Source organism: Silene latifolia, chromosome 3, assembly GCF_048544455.1.
Source record: "Silene latifolia isolate original U9 population chromosome 3, ASM4854445v1, whole genome shotgun sequence".
Taxonomy (NCBI): Eukaryota; Viridiplantae; Streptophyta; class Magnoliopsida; order Caryophyllales; family Caryophyllaceae; genus Silene; species Silene latifolia.
In genome coordinates, this window is record NC_133528.1 from 15589372 (window position 1) to 15607869 (window position 18498).

At 35.5% G+C, this 18498-nt stretch overlaps 1 protein-coding gene and 3 non-coding genes across 4 annotated transcripts; all 4 read right to left on the reverse strand.

Annotated features, from left to right (window-relative positions):
- Positions 1-6823: 6823 nt before the first annotated feature.
- Positions 6824-7714, reverse strand: LOC141648723 (uncharacterized). Its single transcript, XM_074457443.1, has 2 exons — positions 7262-7714; positions 6824-7165 (listed from the first exon to the last, which is right to left on the reverse strand). Exons 1-2 carry the CDS (start codon positions 7712-7714, stop codon positions 6824-6826), a joined length of 795 nt encoding a protein of 264 aa, XP_074313544.1.
- Positions 7715-15180: 7466 nt separating this feature from the next.
- TRNAN-GUU (transfer RNA asparagine (anticodon GUU)) lies at positions 15181-15254 on the reverse strand. The gene has a single exon. It is a non-coding gene; the product is annotated as a tRNA-Asn (tRNA).
- Positions 15255-15364: 110 nt separating this feature from the next.
- Positions 15365-15438, reverse strand: TRNAN-GUU (transfer RNA asparagine (anticodon GUU)). Its single transcript has one exon. It is a non-coding gene; the product is annotated as a tRNA-Asn (tRNA).
- A 276-nt stretch (positions 15439-15714) lies between these two features.
- Positions 15715-15788, reverse strand: TRNAN-GUU (transfer RNA asparagine (anticodon GUU)). The gene has a single exon. It is a non-coding gene; the product is annotated as a tRNA-Asn (tRNA).
- Positions 15789-18498: the final 2710 nt, after the last annotated feature.

Genomic DNA, 18498 nt, shown 5'->3' on the forward strand with positions numbered 1-18498 from the left:
TATATTCTTGCTAATCTGGGGAAAGTGTGTTTCATTCCATATCTTTCTACAATGCCGACTTTGGAGCATGACGGTCAGATACGATATAGAAAACGCCCGACAAAGTTGAAGATGAAGTTACCAATTGAACAGAAAGAGTTAAACACGCGCACCTGCTTTGAAGGATTACTCACTAAATTAATAGATGAACTCAAAAGTTAAAACCCGTGAAATTCACGGGTCTGGATTTAGAATTTAGATGAATATGGTTAATAGTAGCAGATATAAATAGTTTAAAGATTTACGTAGTTATTATCCTCTATTTACTAAATGAATAAGTGAACTCAAAAGTTTTCCCTCCAAAAAGCATCTTTTTAAATAAAGAAACTATTGATAAATTAATTGTATTCACTAAATAAGGAAATTTAATTATAATGTATTTCATTATATAATCTTTTTCATTAAAAATTAACTTTTTCATCAAATTTTATAATTTTCACTAAACACTAAATTATAGTATTTTAATTAAAATATAAATAAAATAAAATTATAAACTACTAAATCTTTTATTGATGTTATTATTTAAGAATGATTTGACTCATATTATGTATAAACAAAATTATAAATCGTTTTGATTACTTTTTTTTTTTGAGGGGGATCGTTTTGATTACTTTCATGACAAAAACAAATGAGAGAATTAATAAATTGGAATCATTAGGTTTGTGGTATAAAAAATACCGTAGTTTTAAAAAAAAACATTTCAGCACGTTACTCAATTCTCTTTGATTAATTTTCAATTTTAATTTTTGTTTTTTCTCGAAAAAAAATACAATAACGAGAAAAATGAACAATTAATTAGATACCACTATTATTTTGCAGTTAATTTTACTCGGTTTTCTTGAATAACTAGTTTTAAACCCGTGCAAAATTGCACGGGTATGTATTTGGGACGGTATTAATGTTTTTGGATGTATTTTTTTTTTTTTTTTTTGCATTTCTATTGTAATTATCGTTGGTCTAAATCAGCGATCTACATAATTAATGTTTACACTTGTTTCAAATACGTGTTCACATGCAATGGTTTAAGAGGAAATAACGTAATATACTATTGTAAATAAAATTTGCATACATAAAAAACTTTATATCCCGAAAAAAGAAATATAATTTAATAATCAACTTTAACATAGGCAAATTATTCTAAAAATTGAAAATTTTCATGATAGTGGTTCTCGGGGATTTGACATTGATTGTTACGTATTTTCCGTAATCACCAACTTTCTTGGAGGTATGAACACCTATATTCGTCAAGCATAAAGGCAAAGACGAATTATTTCATTAATTTCTGTAAAATATTCACATTATTTTTTATTCAATCCCGTAAGTAAATGTAATTTATTCACGTAATTATGTAATTTTATTAGTAACTATGTAATTCAGTCCGATTATATGTAATTACTTTCATTTATTCCGATTTGTAATTCATTCCGTTTATATGCAATTTCTTTTTTACTTACGATTATCTATTTATTTCATTAACTATGTAATTCAGTCCGATTATATGTAATTACTTTCATTTATTCCGATTTGTAATTCATTCCGTTTATATGCAATTTCTTTTACTTATGCCGATTATCTATTTATTTCATTAACTATGTAATTCAGTCCGATTATATGTAATTATTTTCATTTATTTCGATTTTTAATTCATTCCGTTTATATGCAATTACTTTTACTTGTGCCGATTATCTATTTATTTCATAAAATATTTTCTATGACATAATTTGTCGCATGTTTGTCAGAGACGATTTAAAGAAATAAACTCTTTCCACGTAAACGGGACCTACCATGACCTGAATTTCCCAAAAAAAAAAAAAATTGAGTTAATGACGTGGCGCATCCTGTATTGAGCATTGTCTTTTGCATTAATATAGATAAGATTTTACAGTTTAATTTTTTTTTCTCATATCAAAGTATAATGACATAAAATATGAAACATTCATTGCGCAGGATCTAAACTAGTTTTTGAATAATTGTTTATCTTTGAGCTATATTGGGTTCACTACTATGATCAAGACTTACAATGAAATTAATATACATTTAATTATCTATTACACAATTTTTAGAAAAATATAAAATAGTCTTACATTAAAACTCGTGTATTACTGATTGTTAGAAAACTCGATTAATAAAAATATCATCAAAAAGTTGTGTTAAATAATAAAATTTGATAGATTGAGACTACAATTATTATAAAGCCGCACTCAATTAAACTCTTATAAGATTAAACATTTCAATTATTATTAATAAAATATAAGTATTGTATAAAAATTTACGGGTAAAAAACCGAGTCCATTTGCAACATTTTAATCGAATTAATGTCCGCATTACTCATTACATTACTCGAGAAATAACAAATCCCAAAAACAAAAACCCGATGTAATAACTCCTCACCTAAACTCCGTCCAACTCCTCATCTAATATTTGCTAAGGCTCTGTTTGGTAAAACTACCTGAAAAGGTAGCTGAAACCTGAAAAGGTAGCTGAAAACTGAAAAGCTAACTGAAATCTGAAAAGGTAACTGATAAGGTAGCTGAAAATTAGGAACTGATAAGGTAGTTGATTATATAAAAAAATGTTTGGCAAACTAACTGAAAAGGTAACTGATTTTGATGAAATGACGTAAAAGAATATGATAATTATTTAATAGTATAGATTTAAAGGGTAAAAACGGAAAATCAAACCAAATCAGGTACCTGAAATCTCAAATGCTACTCTAGGTAGCATTTCATTTCAGGTAGCTTATTTGATTAAATAAGCTACTTGCCAAACGCTTACAAAAAAATAAGGTACCTGAAACTTTGGTTAAAAAAGCTACTTTGACCAAATCAGGTACCTGAAATGTCTTGCCAAACGGAGCCTAAATCCGTCTCACTGTCCTCTAACTCCTCACTTAACTCCGTAAATTCTCACCTAACTTCGTAACTCCTCACCTAACTCCTCACCTAACTCCGTCACATTTCATCGAATTGTCTCCTCAATCGTCACACCCCACCACCACCACCACCACCACCACCACCATCATCATCATCATCATCATATATCCTCCCTAAATGGTGAGCTCTATTTCCTCCATAAATGGTACAAAACTCAAATGTCTTTTGATCTCCAACCCCAAACTCGAAACTTCACACTTCAATCGAAGGCAGACACTATTCATAATTTTGGCCTCCTGCCTCGCCATACCCGTCGTCTCTCAGTTATTAGAGAAGTATATGATGATCTCGCATGTTCGATTAGTCTTCCTTGGTGAGTTATCGTACCTTAATTATTACCTTCGTATCAGTTATTTTGATTATATAATGCTAATGATTGCTGTGTTGGTATTTTAATTTGATCTTAGTTGTGATTTTTTATGTTGTGAAGGAAGCAGATCTGTAATTTGGGGGGAAAAATGACAACTATGAATCTTAGAATATATGGCGTAATAATCGTTTTATGGGCGGAGTGATCAACTCAGATCTCCCTGATTATTTGGATGTTCGATTGTTCAATTAAGGTGAGTTTTCGTACCTTGATTATCAGTTTTGTTACAGGAGTATTATTATGTAATGCTAACAATTGTTATATTCGTAATTTTTTGAAGTAAAACATGGATGGTATTATATTAAATCAATCTCCGCAAGTGAGATGACAGATTGCGGGAAGTCGGATACAAGAACAACGCTATCCCCTTCAAACCCACTCATCCTCGCAATACAATGTGCCACCGTATTTCCCCCACATTTCACATGCTTAAAAACACGTAATTGGAAAGAAGACAAGCTAATTCGGAGATCCTCTACACAAAGCCCAAACGGAGTCCTCGCTGTAACACTATTATTAACAGCCGTAACCAAATTCAAGGCATCACTTTCAAGGACAATATTCAAGTGTCCCAACTGGTGAGCTACCGACAAGCCAAACAACGCCGCTCGTGCCTCTGCAACATCGACATCCCAATTTGCCACAACTCTCCTACACCCCATTCCAACTACACTCCCCACATCATCCCTTACCACCACCCCAAACCTACCACCCTATTCCCCGCCACATGAGCATCAGTGTTGATCTTAACAAAGCCATTCGAAGGTGGCGTCCACGAGCTGCTTCCAACCTCTGTCACCATTCGTGGTTTGTTAAACACCCTGTCCGCATAACCTTGGTAATCAGCCACCATTCTCACTAAGCCAGCGCACACAACATACGCGGGAGAGGGAGATTCTTTAAAGAGTCGTTGATTTCGTATAGTCCACATGGCCCACATCATAGCCATAAAACGTCCACGTTCCAGTTCATGAAGGCGCTGCATTACCCACAACATACGTTCCACACATGAGCCACCAGGAGCCTCCCCAATTAAATCCCCAAAACCACCAGCTGTCCAATGTGCCCTCGTCCATTCGCACTGAAATATGGCATGCTCACTGCACTCTTCAACATGACAAAACGGGCATATAGGTGTCTCACAGCAGTGACGCTCATATAAACGCTTCCGTACTGGCAGAATGTTAACAAAAATTCTCCAAATAAAATGAATTAGTTTGGGTGGTACCTTAAGCTTCCAAATAATCTTCCATAAATGTGACTCATTGGCATCAGGACTTGGATCCACGGGGCATCTTTTACCAAGCCAGTACCCGGACTTAACCGTGTACACACCATCTTTCGAGGGCCACCAAAACATTTCATCACGTGGCAGCCGTCTACTCAGGGGGATACTTTGCACCTTGTTTGCGTCTTCATCTGTCATGACAGCCCGTACCAGCTCCATATTCCAGCATGCTCGTTCAGGGTCAATTAACTCGGCCACACGCATATTCGGGTCTGCATTCAAATTTGTCGTAGGCACAATTCCGGAGCTATTACCAGGTAACCAAGCATCATCCCATATCCCAATTTGTTGCCCATTCCCAACTCGGCACTTCAATCCCTCCATCAAGAGCGCTTTCGATCCCCATAGGCTCCTCCACGTAAAACTAGGGTCGTATCCTCGTCGCGCATCCAAAATTGTATCATTTTTAAAATACCTCGCCTTAAGGACTCTTCATGCTAACGAATCAGGTACGAGCATTAGGCGCCAAACCTGCTTGGCCAATAAATCTTGGTTGAAAAACCGTAAATCCCGAAAGCCCATTCCCCCACAAGCCTTTGGCTCGCATAGACGCTCCCATTTCATCCAATGCAATTTACGCTTCTCCTCCGTCGAACCCCACCAAAAACGCGCCAGTGTCCCATGAATCTCATCAATAACACCCACGGGTATGGCAAAGAGACTCATCATATATGTCGGGATAGCTTGAGCCACAGCTTTGATGAGGACTTCCTTCCCCGCTTTTGACAACAATCTTTCTTTCCACCCATTAATTTTCTTCCAAATCCTCTTCTTCAAGCATGTAAAAATCATTTTTTTTATCTCCTAATAATGGTAGGAAGGCCTAAATATTTTTCATGCTTAGCCACTTCCCTGACACCCAACAAATCTTGTATAGCTGCCCTCCTTGGACCCGCAACCTTCTTGCTAAAAACCATTTTCGATTTATCAAAATTAATTTTCTGTCCCGATGCTCGCTCATATTGGCTAATAATATTAGCTACCTTCGAACATTCCTAAATATTTGCCTTGATAAAAAGAATATTGTCATCAGCAAAAAACAGATGTGATATCCTCGGAGCCCCCCGACAAACCCGCATCCCATGGATTTCACCCCTCTTTGCCGCTCTTCCCAACATATGAGAGAAAGAATCAGCACAAAGGAGAAAGAGGTAAGGGGAAATAGGGTCCCCTTGCCTTATTCCCCTACTCGGTCTAACCCCATCCACCTGCTGTCCATTAATCAAGAAAGATTGAGACACAGTAGACAAACATCTCATTATACGGTTCCGCCACGCCTCCGAAAAACCCATTTTCTCCATTACCCTTCTCAAAAAGGACCACTCCACTCTATCATATGCTTTACTCATATCGAGCTTAAGAGCCACATTACTATGTCTTCCCTCTCCACCCATTTTCATCGCATGGAAAATTTCAAAAGCCACAAGAGCATTGTCCGTAATCAGACGGCCCGGAGTAAAAGCACTCTGGTTCTCAGAAATGACGGCATTAAGAAAACCTTTCAACCTATTAGCAAGAGTCTTTGAAATAATTTTGTATAAAACATTGTATAAACTAATAGGGCGAAATTCCGTCACCTTTCGAGGATCCTTACATTTCGGTATTAGGACAACGAGGGTGCGATTCAAGACCTCCATATCACCACCACCAGCCCACCATTCCTTCACCAGTCGGCATACATCACCCCCCACAACATCCCAATAGCGCTGATAAAATAAGGCATGCATTCCATCCGGTCCCGGTGCTTTGTTAGGATGCATATCAAAGAGAGCAGATTTTACTTCATCATCACAAATAGGCGCGTCCAGTTTGTCATTAATGTCAGGAGTAATAACCGGTGTAATAGCTTCCAACACCTGACTACACGGCTCGGGATTACTCTACGTAAATAACTCACCAAAATAACTGCTCATAATTTCAGCAATTTTGTGCCCATCCGTCTGCCATACCCCTTCATTATCTTCAATACCATGAATGCGGTTTCGTTTCCGCCTTTGTTGTGCTTTATAATGAAAGTATTTGGTATTTGTCTCCATCCCGTAGTTCACATTTCCGAGCTCTTGTATACCAATATGATTCTTCGCGGCTCCTGAGGACATTTAGCTCTTCCACAATGCACCTACATCGAAACAACATATCCGTGGAGGGAGGCCGTCTTTGCCATCGTTCTAATTCTTCCTCTTTGGCTCGAATTTACCGCTTCAGGTTTCCAAATTTTTTCCGTGCCCATTCCTGTAATTTCTTCGAACTCCACTCCACCTTCTCCAACACGTCCCCATTGCCACGGTACGTCCACGCTGCTTCTACCACCCCATCACACTCCGGGCCAGACAACCAAAACGGTTCAAATTTAAAGCCTTTCCCACCCCCACGAGGCTCCTCCATATTCTGTTCATGAATAAGAATAGCGCAATGATCCGATGAATATAATGGGAAATGTTTAACCACGGCATTCGGGAATATTTGGGACCAATCCATCGTAGCAACAGCGCGATCAAGCCTTTCCCGCACAAAAGTACCGTCACCCTTCCCACGCTGTCATGTGAATATATTCCCATAAAAACCCAGGTCCTCAAGAGCACATTCATCCAGGGCCGCCCTAAACGCCTCCATTTGCCTCTCCCCTCTTACCACCCCTCCCTCCTTCTCTTGCATACTCAGAATTTCATTAAAATCTCCAAAGAGAACCATTGGATCATTATGACTGCCACATAACGCACGCAACATATCCCACGTTTTATGTTTAATTACCAGCTTCGGCCAACCGTAAACACCAACTGCACGCCAAAGAGTATCCCCGTTCTCACCAACGACTTTTAGCGTAATATGGTGCTTATCATAAGTTAACAAATGTACATTAATATCCTTCCACCAAATTCCCAATCCCCCTGACCTTCCATTACTACTTAAGCAAATACCAGAAGAAAAACCACATTTAGTTTTTAGTTTTTCAAAATTATGTGCACTAATCATTGTCTCCATAACGAAGATAATGTTTGGGTTCTCCCTCCAACACCAATCCCGGAGGGTACTAACTGTCAAGGGATTGCCCAACCCTTGATAGTTCCAGCTTAAGATTTTCATTGTTGTTCGCGGGGCTGATCTCCGTCAGCCTCCGCTACTTTCAAATTTGAAAAACACACCGTTTCTCCTATCTTCATCTTCTTCCCACCCATTTCTCCCCCATCACCATCCTCATTCTCCCCACTCTCCCATTATTTCCTTTTACCTGGGCCACAACGCACTCGCCCACCCTCATAAAGCTTTGTCTCCTCTGTCTTCCTCCCCGTCTTATTAACACTCCGTTTGACCTTAATGAACTTGCGTCCATCAGTCCCTCCACTTGCCCTAACATGCCCTATTGAAGGGCTTTCATCCTGCCGAGTTGCTGATAACGCATCCCCCTCGTCTATCTCCCCTATCACCATCCTCAACTCCCCCTCCTTCTCCTGCCGCTCATCCCACTCTCTCCTCCCTCCCAAGGAAACGCCACGCAAGAGCTCCACCATTTTATTTAACTCCCTCTCCTCTATCTCCTCCTCCTTACCCTCCCCCATAAAAAGTTTCTTAGCACATGAACTGTCCCTATCCTCACGCATCTCAGCACGATGAGCCACCCTCCACGACGAGGCTCTCAGCCATTCCCCATAGCGTCGCCCTTCTCCAATGGGTCCCTTTCTCTGTCCGCAGTCCTTCTCCCCATGTCCCATTCGTCCACAAATATAGCAGAACAAAGGCAAGCTTTCATAGCTCACCCTAACCCTCCACCTCTTCCCTTCTTTCAGTTTCATATCTAGAGAGTCAACTAGGGCTTTCCGAACATCAATAACAACACGAATTCGCATCGACCTGTTAATTGTTGGATTCACAGAGTTGTCCACCTCTACAAAAGTTCCAATATCATTCCCAATATTGCACGCATTCTCCAAATTTTGTCGACCCATTATAGGTAAATCATAAATACGAACCCAAATCGGAGAAAAATAAAGGGGTACCTCTGTTGGAATAACAACACCATCTAAGTCCACTAACACCAAAACATGTCTCTCGAAATGCCATGGTTGTTCTGCAAGGACACGCCGTTTGTCATCCTCATTGTCAAATTTAAAAGTAATAATCTTCTTCTGCTTCTCCACCACCTCTCCTACAACCCCCTTTGTCTTCCATGTCGAGATCATGGTGTCAATGAGGGCCTTCAAATTCACATGTCTGTCCGTCCACAATCTACCAACAGCGCACAAATGAGCCTCTACCGTCTCCTCCTCCCCCTCCGCCACCCACTCCAGTTCCACCTGTGTTTGATTATTAGCACCATCCTCCCCCTCCTCTTCATATGCAATCTCCAAGTTCAACCTTTCGCCAGAATTTGGGGACGCCATGAAGTATAGCCACGACAAAAAAAGACAGCAGAGAGATCGTCACCAGGAAATAGAGCCAAAAACAAACTTTTTGAGAGAAAAAACTGAAAAGAAAACTGTAAAAAGGAAGAAAAAAACCTAGGAAACCGCCTAGGGGCACCTAAACCCTCCCAAGGAAAAAACCCTAGAGGGAACTTAACTTGATCAAATGGTTCTGTTATATTCGTAATTAATTTGATGCATACTTGTGATTTTTTTATGTTTTGAAGCGTTGTAAATTTTATATTAGGAAAAAAACACAACTATGATTTGATTAATCCTTTTATTATACCGTAATTATTTCATTTCTAAAAACCTTAGTCACACGATATTTGAACACAAGCTGATGATTCATTCGAACACATTGAATTAAAATAGCATACTATGATCAGAGTTTAATACCCTTCGCCTAATTTTTTTGGGTTCTAAAAACCATATTCTAATATGATAAATAGTGCTACCTGCTCAGTCATGACAACACTGTCATTCCTTTTCAATCATCACTGGCAGCAGCTTCTTTGGTGTGTGAAATTTGATCCGCGTCTTGATAGTATTTGCATATCACCATGTAATCATGATAGTTTGCTTTCAAGTAGCTCCAACCTCATGTCAATAATGACGGTACAATGATACGGCTCCTAGATATAGATGGTTCAGTCTCTCCTTTTACTATGCAATTATCTATATTTTTGAAACTCTCTGATCCATTCTTTGTGTCCTTGACTTTCACCATACTGGAATTCTTAATTTTCTTTTCAGTTTTTTTTCAATTGTGAACAATGGAGATAATTGGGGTTGCATGTGAATTTTATAGTGATTCTTGTAGGGTGTCTCTTATGACATAATTGCCGTTATTTTAGGCAGTAAATTTCGCATATCATTTTAGTTCAGTTGTTTTAGGGATATGTAAATTGGAGAAGATGATTTTTGAGGAGAAGATAAGTTAATAAGATATAGGGGGTGTTTGGCCTTGGTTTTATAAAATATGTTTTTCCTTTTTAAAATATTTCTATATAAACTATTTCTTAGAAAATTTATAAGTGTTTATCCGAATTAATTAAAAAAATATTTTTAATTGTCTGATATGTTTGGCCAGGTGAGTCATTTTTTGTTTCTTCATTTAAACATGCACACCAAATATTATCATTTGAATGATATTTTAAAGAGTTTGGGAGATGATGTGTCACTATATTAGCATTAGCATTACTACAAAAAAACGCAGCAATCAGTGCAAAAAAAAAAAAAAAAAAAAACGGATCTGGCATACTCATTCAATAAGAAACGAATCTGGCATATACCATATAAAGAATGGAATATTCACGAAATTATTGCCTTTTTATTGACTGATTTGATTTCATTATGTTAATTATGAAGATTTACCAAAAATTAAAAAGCCAAATGCTAAAATCATGGACATTATATTACATGCTACATTATTTTATATGCTACAATCACGACTAAAATCAGTTAACGCAGGCAACTAATACTGAAATACTAAACTTAAACAACTGATTTCCTGTATTTTAGGAAGGAGAGTATGAAATAAAATAAGAAATGATATAAAATCAAATCATATCCATATTAAGAATGGAATTTTGACGAAATTGGCTACCATTTTGGTCTTTTAAAAATGATTTGATATGATTTCATTAACCACTAATAAAATCAATTATTATTATCCTCCCAAAATATAGGTAATCATCAGTTCAACCCTAATACGTAAATCACTATAAAAATAACATCAACCTACACATTTCCATCCATCTCCATCGTTCATTCATATTTTTCAAAAAATCAAGAAATTTTTTATCAACTTTCCCATGGCCTTCAACTGCACTCTGGTTGCAATCCGTCACCTGAAAGAAGATATGCTCACCGCAGAAATTGCCGTGCGCGTTATACACATATGGGAAAGAAAAAGTTTCTGTAACAAAGAGGAAATATTGGCGTTAGAGATGCTATTGTTAGATGCAGAGGTAATACGTGTTTTAACGTTAATTTACACATTTTTTCTGTGATACAATCATGTACCCTTACATAACATACCATAATGACTGTAATTTACAGGACAATCTAATTCAAGGAACTAACCGCAAAAGCATCATTTTCAAATTTAGGAATAGAATCAACGAGGGACATTTATATAAACTATCAAGATTTACCGTGAATGCAAATAAGGGGGCTGAAATTGCAACTTCTGGAGAAGTTCACATCTATTTTGCATATCCTACAATTGTTACAGAAGTGCACGATCTACTCATCCCTTGATATGGATTCAGGTTTGTAGACTTTGGTGATATTCTATCTGAGAGGGTATCTGGTGAACATTTCATAGGTACGTCTGCTAAACTCATACTTATAATTTCTTTGGTGATATTCCAGACAAGTTAAAATATTTACTTATAAATTTTTTTATATACACATATGTCATTGGCAAATTTTCTGGAGTCGGAGAAGTCAAATCAACTAAGGCTGGATATAGTTGGATGACAATATACTATTTGTGTATGATTCTCAATGTATATTGTCATCCAACTATATCCAGCCTTAGTTGATTTGACTTCTCCGAATCCAGAAAATTTGCCAATGACATATGCGTGTATAAAGAAAATTATAAGTAAATATTTTAACTTGTCTGGAATATCACCAAAGAAATTATAAGTATGAGAAGAAATTATAAGTATAGCAGACGTACCTATGAAATGTTCATCAGATACCCTCTCAGATATAATATCACCAAAGTCCACAAACCTGAATCCATATCGAGGGATGAGTAGATCGTCCACTTCTGTAACAATTGTAAGATATGCAAAATAGATGCAAACATCCCCAGAAGTTGCAATTTCAGCCCCCTTATTTGCATTCACGGTGAATCTTGACAGTTTGTATAAATGTCCCTCGTTGATTCTATTCCTGAATTTGAAAATGATGCTTTTGCGGATAGTTGCTTGAATTAGATTGTCCTGTAAATTATAGTCATTATGGTATGTTATGTAAGGGTACACGATTGTTACAGAAAAAATGTGTAAATTAACGTTAAAACACGTAATATCTCTGCATCTAACAATAGCATCTCTAACGCCAACGTTTTACAATTTCTGCGGTGAGCATATCTTCTTTCTGGTGACGGATTGCAACCGGAGTGCAGTTGAAGGCCATGGGAAAGTTGATAATTTTTTTTTGGTTTTTGAAAAATATGAATGAACGATGGAGATGGATGAAAATATGTGGGTTGGTGTTATTTTTATAGTGATTTACGTATTAGGGTTGAACTGATTATTACCTATATTTTGGGAGGATAATAATAATTGATTTTATTAGTGGTTAATAAAATCATATCAAATCAATTTTAAAAAACCAATATGGTAGCCAAATTCGTCAAAATTCCATTCTCAATATGGATATGGATATGATTTGATTTGATATCATTTTATTTCATTCTCTCCTTTCTAAAATACAGGAAATCAGTTGTTTAAGTTTAGTATTTCAATATTAGTTGCATGCGTTAACTGATTTTAGTCGTGATTGTAGCATATAAAATAATGTAACATATAATATAATGTCCATGATTTTAGCAGTTGACTTTTTAATTTTTCGTAAATCTTCATAATTAACATAATGAAATCAAATCAGCTAATAAAAAGGGCAATAATTCCATGAATATTCCATTATTTATATGGTATATGCCAGATTCGTTTCTTATTGAATGAGTATGCCAGATCCGTTTTTTTTTTGTGCACTGATTGCTGCGTTTTTTAGTAGTAAAATGCTAAGGCTAATATGCTAATATAGTGACACATCATCTCCAAGTGAAAGGTTGTGATGCCATGTCAGTTTTTTGGCAGCTGCATTAGAGAAGTATGTAAAATTTTCACCAAAAAATGTCATATATTAGACATGACCTTGTACGTGAAAAATATTGATTAGTTATAAAAAAAATGAGCAAATAATACATAGATTATTTTACAATAATCATATGTAAAACCGTCTTACCTACTAATCGATATTACACATGACCTTGTACGTTCTCTCTCGTCAATCGTCTTACATTCTAACTCCTACATTAAGTTTTTGATCTCCCCTTACAAAAAGGCTACTTATACACGAGGTGTATGAGATTTTCATACACGACGAATAAAATTGCGCCATGTGGCAAACTAGAGTGAATCATATGTAGTTAATTAAGGGTTATATTAGTAATTACACCTATCTAGTTAACTTGCTAACCACATGTAGTTAGCTATATCTAGTTAACTGGTTTCTAATAGTAACGCATTGCATAGGTCAATCCGTGTTCGCTTCTGCATAGACACATTCATTTGATCTTTTTTTTTTGACAAAATTTAGCACCATTGGCGCAAAATTGAATAATTTAAATTTAAACTAAGTTAGAAATTTTGAATTTCACACAATTGGCGCAAAACTGAATATACTTGTTTGGGTTTAGAATATAGGGTTTAGGGTTTAATTAGGGTTTAGAATATAGGGTTTAGGGTTTAGAATATAGGGTCTGGGGTTTAGAATATAGTGTTTAGGGCTTCTAAGTTTGATTGTATGTAATTAGGAACTAACTAGTTCCGATAATAGGTTAATATCGACATTTTATGTAATTAGGCACTATCTAGTTCCGATTATAGCTTACTATCGACATTTTACGTAATTACTTATTTACTAGTTCCGATTATAGCTTACTATCGACATTTTACGTAAATTAGGAACTAACTAGTTCCGATTATAGCTTACTATCGACATTTTTTCGATTAATCATTGCATAAACATTGACATTTTGATTTTGATTAAGGCAAAACATTTATCTACAAATTGAATTAGGGATTCGATTAATCAATTTGGGTTAATTGAATTAGGGATTCGATTAATTAAATGAAATTAGGGTTCATTGATTTAGGGAAATTTAATGAAATCGAAATTTTGAATTAGGATTTCATCAATTTGATAAATGAATTCGAAATTTTGAGTTTTCTTTGATTAATGAAATCGAATTCTCGAATTAGGGTTTTCATCAATAAATTAAATTAGGGTTTTCTCGAATTCGATTTTTATTTATTTTATTTCATTTAAAAAAAACGATTTTCCTTATTATATAAAAGCTAAATAACAAAAAAAAAATATAAATAATAACATAAATTTAGGTAATTAAATGAAATTGAAGAAAGTCAAAACAAATAAAAAAACTTCTATAAAAATTGTTAACTACTATAGTTAAGTTGCTAACCCAATATGTTAAATTACTGATCTAACCTTACTCCCTATACAAGTTAACTCTAGTTTGCCACATGGTGCAATTTTATTCATCGTATAAGAAAAAACTCATACACTTCGTATATAAGTATCATCTTTCCTCGCCTTATATTCCTCTATTGTACTATGCTTGTTAGACTCGCCTTTCATTGGACACGAGCAACATGCATGTTAACAACAATTGCGGATCGGATTTGACTAAGTCAATATTATGACATTAAAAAGGCTAAGGAATTTTTCACATTAATTAAATATTCCATATAGTTCTCCACTAATATGGATCGCGCGAACGCATGAGAGGTTGAATCCTTGAGTTTCATTAATTAGGAGTGCACAATATATACAGTCTATACAACATTCTAGATCCTATTTGTTACCATAACTAAAGGCTAAAAATTAGGAGAAAATAATTACAAAATAATATAAGGAATAACATCTCCTATATACTAAAGAGAATAAAATTTCTCAAAACTTTTCCCTCCAAAAAAAATATGCTTAAATAAGGAAACAAGATTATATTCTAGTAAATTATTCACTATAATCTTCTCTAAACTTTAAATTACATTCGTATAATTAAAATAAAAAAAAACTGATACAAATCTAAAAATTATAAATTACTAACAAAAAATTCATCAAAATTATTTGAGAAAAATTATACATTAAAATCATTAGTTTTGTGGTAAAAAATCACGAAAATACACATATCATGACTTCACTAAATTCTCTTAATAAGTTTTCCACTTTTTTTCATATTAAAATAAAAAGGGTGAAATATAGAATTAATGACGTGTCAATTTAAAATCTATAAATAATAAATAAAATGTAAAAGCTCTATATACCGCGCATTATGTGCGGGATCTATACTAGTTTGAAAATAAGAAAATAAAAAAAAAACGCTAGAAGGAGGGCTTGAACCTCCGACCTTGTGGTTAACAGCCACACGCTCTAACCAACTGAGCTATTCCAGCTGTTGTTGGTAGTCTTCTCTCATTGTATTTTTTTTATCAATTAGTCTCATTGTAGACGGCCCAGATCACAAGCAAGTTCCGTGAATTTGAAAATAAGAGAATAAAAAAAACGCTAGAAGGAGGGCTTGAACCTCCAACCTTGTGGTTAACAGCCACACGCTCTAACCAACTGAGCTATTCCAGCTGTTGTTGGTAGTCTTCTCTTATTGTATTTTTTTTATCAACTAGTCTCATTGTAGACGGGCCCAGATCACAAGCAAGTTCCGCGAATTTGAAAATAAGAAAATAAAAAATGTATTTTTTAATCGCTAAGGGGGCTTGAACCTTCGACCTTGTGGTTAATCGCCACACGCTCTAACCAACTGAGCTATTCTAGCTATCATTGGTAGTATTCTCTCATTGTATTTTTTTTTATCAATTAGTCTCGTTGTAGACTGCCCATATCACAAGCAAGTAAAAACGCTAGAAGGAGGACTTGAACCTCCGACCTTGTGGTTAACAGCCACACGCTATAACCAACTAAACTATTCCCGTTGTTGTTGGTAGTCTTCTCTCATTGTATTTTTTTTATCAATTAGTCTCATTGTAGACGGCCCAATCACAAGCATTTGAAAATAAGAAAATAAAAAAAATGTAGAGGGGCCCAGATTACAAGCAAGTTCCGCGAATCCCCTTATATACAAAGAGAATAAAACTTCTCTAAAATTTTTCCTCCAAAATGTTCAAACTTATATATGGAAACAAATTAGATTTTCATTTATTAAACTAATTTTTCATTTAGAATAATCTTCTCATCATCATCAAACATAAAAATATAATCTTTTAACAAAAATAAAATAAAATTGGTATAAAACTATATTACTCCTATTATTAACTTCGTGACGAAAAAGATTTATTAAAATAATTTGAGGTAATTAAAATATTTTCATAAAAAACACATTTCATATAATTACTCAAGTCTCTTGATTAATTTTACGATTAATTTTTTTTACAAAAATTTATGAGTATAAATTTAAAATTTATAAGTATTACAATAAAAATTAAAAGGTCTATATGTACCGCGCATTTGCGCAGGATCTACACTAGTAATATCACTAAGAGTATTTAAATATTCTAATACACCCCCGCAGTCGAAGCGGGAGGAGGGCGAATGCTGAGACTGGAGCGGAAGTCGTCAAAGAGGGGTTGAGGGAAACCCTTAGTAAAGATGTCAGCATATTGATATCGCGAGGGCACATGAAGTACATGGACTTGGTCGAGAGCAACCTTCTCACGGACGAAGTGGATATCCATCTCGATATGTTTAGTACGTTGATGATTGACTGGACTGTCGGAGAGGTAAATAGCGCTCACGTTATCACGGAAAACAATCGTGGCTTTGGTGATAAGACAGTGAAGTTCAAGAAGCATGTTCCAAAGCCAGCATGACTCGTCTACAACATTAGCAACACCTCGATACTCGGCCTCTGCACTAGAGCGGGAAATTGTAGGTTGACGTTTCGATGACCAAGAAATAAGGTTGTCATCCAAGTAGACACAATAGTCGGATGTTGATCGTCGCGAGTCGGGGAAGCCACCCCAATCCGCATCACTATAAGCGGTCAAATTATGCACCGTGGAAACAGTAAAATGAAGACCGAATGATTTTGTACCTTGTACATACCTGATGATTCGTTTAAGTGCAGCAAGATGAGGGGTGCGAGGATCGTGCATATGTAAACAAATCTGTTGCATCGCATAGGAAATATCGGGGCGTGTGAAAGTCAAGTATTGCATGGCCCCGGCAAGAGAACGGTACAGAGTAGGGTCCTCAACCTTGCTGCCAGATTCGGCACCTAGTTTGGACTTGGTGTCGACCGGTGTATTAGCGGGTTTGCAATTTGTCATCTTGACACGAGAGATAATTTCTTCCGCATATTTCTGCTAATGAAGAAACTAGTCATGCTCATGTCTAATAGCTGAGATGCGAAGAAAATAATTAATGGGTCCAAGATCAGTCATTGAGAACTCAGCTCAAAATTTACCAATAATATCGTCACTGAGATTATTGATAAGGTTATTTTCAGTCGTTTGCCTATCAAAATAACTCTTATTCTCAACTAACTAGTAGCTAGCAGTAAGAAATGGCCGAATCCACAGGGAGACGAGTTAATTAATCAAGTTTGTTTATATTTAAGTTCGTCTTAAAGGTAACAATTTTATGGGGTTTGGATTTGTTTGCTAAAACCTAATTGCGATGTAAATAAAGACTAATTCAAATATATTAAAAGAATCTAGGGATCGGGTTCACTAGGTAGTCATCCAAGGGTAAGATTTAATATATTGATTGAGCAATTTATATTGTTGAAAGTCATATGATCGATCGATTCTAATATCTTTTTAGATCTAAGCTTAACATGCGATCGCTATTATTAAGTCAGTCTAATTCAATTATCGTGGCCTATACTAGTCTTAACCCCGTCGGTGAAAATCCTAGTTTGCAAGATTAATTAACCAATTTTGATCAGTAATTAATTAACTATATGTAAGACGATAATTGAACAACAATCTAAAGCAATTTTATTAACCATTTTCTAACAACCTAGATTCTCTTTCACCCTAGATAATGAAATTAGCTACTCATACTGATAATAATAACAATAATAAGATTAATAAACAACATGATTAAAAGCATAATAAGATGAATAAAATAATTGAATGAAATATAACTTGAATTGATAATAATTAAAGAAAGATTAACAAAATACCTTAATTAAAGAACAATAGATCTGAAGCAAAACTAATGTAAACTAATCTAAGAGTATTCTAAGAGAGTTTTTTTAGAGAAGCTATGCGTAACTAGTTAAAATAAGACGTATATAAAAACAGGGTACAAATTGGGTATTTATAGTGAAACATAACTGACTTAAGGAAATTGCGTAAAATACTGGAAACAAGTGGTTCCTCGATCGAGCCTAGGTGCACTCGATTGAATAATCAACTTCCTCGATCGAGCCTAGGTGTAGTTGAACGAGGAACCATCCTGGTTCAGCTCTTTTCTTCGTGTTGTCTTCTTAACTTCTCTTCCTTCATTCTTATGGATTCCCGTGCCATATTTCGTGTATTCTGATACCGTCGTTTAGTACTAAAAATAAATAACTAAAACAACTAACAGAAGTTAGTAGAAGTAGGGTCGATCTCCACAGGGAGACGGTCACTATCTACTCGTTAATTCAGTCTGTCTAAGGTCACAAGATGGGGGTTT